Genomic DNA, 2,852 nt, shown 5'->3' with positions numbered 1-2,852 from the left:
TCCGGAGTTTTTCGGTCAATTTCTTTAATTTTCCCCCTTTATGAACAACAACTTTTGGTACACGATAAAAACTCCTCGTGGTTTGATCGATTTAAGTAACCATAAACGACGCAAAACATAGGCATTTTGAGTTTGTTATAGTGCTTTCTAAATACAGCAAATCACTTCCTGCCCTCCATTTGCATTTCGCGCCATGGCAACGCAGTGGCGTGACGTCATATGAAAACAAGCTATTGGTTGATCATTTCAGATCCATGAAAGTTGAACAGAAAATGAGGAAACAGACAGAAAACAGTCAATCACCATCAGTTCCTCAATGATTAATCCTATTCTCCCAAGTGGTCACTAGATGGCGAGGTTAAACAACCCAATGATACACTGTAAGTAGGTGTTTTTCTCCATGCTTTGCATATCAGTGTCAATTTGCATATCATATCAATTAAATTTAAAATACTTCTATGTACATTAAAGCATTGGTTTGATTTTGTGTGCTGTATTGAGAAATGTATATTATTGCAGTAGGCTAAGGCTTGTGTTGCAAATTTCTTATTCTCTATTAAAGCATATTTTCTGCCTCATTGTGGTTTTCATGATTTTTTTAAAAATAATGCAAAATACAGAAAACTGAATATTTTAATATTCTGTTTCCAAAATGTTGTAATTAATTTCATATAATGTTTTTAACTTTCGGCATTTAAAAAAAGTCAGTTTACATTAGCCTACAAAATGTAACCTTATAGAAACGTTCCAAGACACCTTGGTCCAAGAATCACCAGAATCACGAGACTCACCCTGTTTCTGGGACTATATGTCACAAACGCAGATGCAGTTCAACTATCACTGCAAGAAAACATTTGAAGAGTCAAATTCAGCTATAAATAACCTAATTGAAACCTCTATCTATACAAAAAGTAAATCTATAGCAGATATGTTTCAGTTCATGATCAGTTCTGACTCATAACCAGAAATGAGGTCATCAGGCATCGCTGAAACTTCCTGTGCTCAGCTTTAAAGAGATCGAACACACAGTCACACTCGATCTCCAGCATCATGAGGAGTTCAGTTGTTCTCATCCTCTGTTTACAAGGTAATCTACACTTATCCTGCCTTTAGTTTTTACATTATAGACACACATGAAGATTCTTGCTTTTAGACTTTTTTTTTTTAATTAAGCTACATTAATGTCTCAATACAACAAAAGTATAGGGTTTTTTTTTGTAACATTTTTACAGTTACTTGAAAATACGTTAATATTTTAATATTAAAAGTTAACAGATTAACTAGTAATGAAGATAGTGGAAACTCAGAGAGAATAAAGCCACTTCCTGCTAGACTGTTGGTCATTTCCTGTTTTTCACCTGTCGGCTGCATTGATATGAAGTTTTATCTGTATTTTATCTATTCAGTTATTTCAGGTGTATTTGGTGCTGGTACAGATGAAGTGAAGTCAGTATCAGTGATGGAGGGAGATTCTGTCACTCTACAGACTGATGTTACAGATATGAAAGATGTTACAGATATGAAAGATGTTACAGATATGCTGAGTGACGATCACATACTGTGGATGTTCGGACTGCAAGGCTTTCTCATTGTTGAAATGGATAGAAAGACCAATGACATTGTATTACATGATGGTGCTGATGGGAGATTCAGAGAAAGACCCCAGATGGACAATCAAACTGGATCTCTGACCATCAGAAACATCAGATCTGAACACACTGGACTTTATAAACTACAGACCATCAGCAGCAGAGAGATCTCATACAAGAGATTCAATGTTACTGTCTATGGTGAGTAATAATGTGATGGTGACTTTTTTAAAACTATTTTATTATGTATATCAATAAAAACTAACTGTAAATTAATTTCATGAAATAGTAGTGTTCACAGGATCCAACTCTGAAAAACTGCCTTTGTCTTTCTGTATTGTCCCTTTTGTCCAGCTTCTCTGCCCAGTCCTGTCATTTTAAGTTCCAATCTACAAATTGAATCATCATCATCAACCCAGTATTGTTCACTGGTGTGTTCATCAGTGTTGAATGTGAGTCATGTGACTCTCTCCTGGTACGCAGGAATCAGTGTATTGTCCAGCATCAGTGTGTGTGATCTCAGCATCAGTCTCTCTCTACCTCTGGATGTGGAATATCAGGATAAAAACACTTACAGCTGTGTGATCAACAATCCTGTCAGCAACCAGACCACACATCTGGACATCACTCAACTCTGTCAGATGTCTTCAGGTCAGTCAGTGTCTGAGAATATTACACAAATATGTCCTATTGTTCTGATTAATTGACATCTGACAGTGCTCTGGTGTTTATGCAAGTTCTGCCAAGCTTGTGTTTTAGTCACTTTGTGAAGTTTTTTATGCTCGTCTTCCCTTAGACCCTGACAACTGTTGTGGTTTCACTGAAGCTGTGATCCGATTGGTCATCTCTGCGGTGGTGGGTGTGGCTACTGTTGCTTTTGTCGTTTATGACATCAGATCTAGAAGAGGACAGCAGAGAACAGACTTGACCATGAGTCTCTAAACAAGTAGAAACCGTCTCTCTCTTTCTAAAATGTTTCTATTTTTTTCCCTGAAAATGTGAACTATGAAAATGCATTTTAAGAAATGCATTTTTTTTTTTTTTTTTTTTTTTTTGCAAAGAGCATGTATATATATATCTCAGTCTTAATTTCTCACTCTTAGAAGTCAAGATTTAACTAAAGGATCAAACTAATTCTAAATTGTAATTGACTTTTAATACAGGATGTTCCCCTTCAGTTCTATTCATCCTTGTAATCTGATAAATCTGGGTTAATCAACAAGGTACAATATTATGATGTAGGATATTATGGTAAATAAAACT

The 2,852-nt window shown here is 35.6% G+C and overlaps 1 protein-coding gene across 1 annotated transcript; it reads left to right on the top strand.

Moving 5' to 3' along the window:
* Window positions 1-1,050: 1,050 nt before the first annotated feature.
* Window positions 1,051-2,531, top strand: LOC130078194 (CD48 antigen-like). Its single transcript, XM_056243717.1, has 4 exons — window positions 1,051-1,087; window positions 1,407-1,790; window positions 1,944-2,240; window positions 2,386-2,531. The coding sequence occupies exons 1-4, from the start codon at window positions 1,051-1,053 to the stop codon at window positions 2,529-2,531; spliced, it is 864 nt and encodes a 287-aa protein (XP_056099692.1).
* Window positions 2,532-2,852: the final 321 nt, after the last annotated feature.

Source organism: Rhinichthys klamathensis, unplaced genomic scaffold (genome assembly GCF_029890125.1).
Source record: "Rhinichthys klamathensis goyatoka isolate OS25496 unplaced genomic scaffold, OSU_Roscu_1.1 h1tg000830l_1, whole genome shotgun sequence".
NCBI classification, from domain to species: domain Eukaryota; kingdom Metazoa; phylum Chordata; class Actinopteri; order Cypriniformes; family Leuciscidae; genus Rhinichthys; species Rhinichthys klamathensis.
Note: the sequence above shows the minus strand (reverse complement) of the source record. Positions and strands in the feature narration are given on the sequence as shown.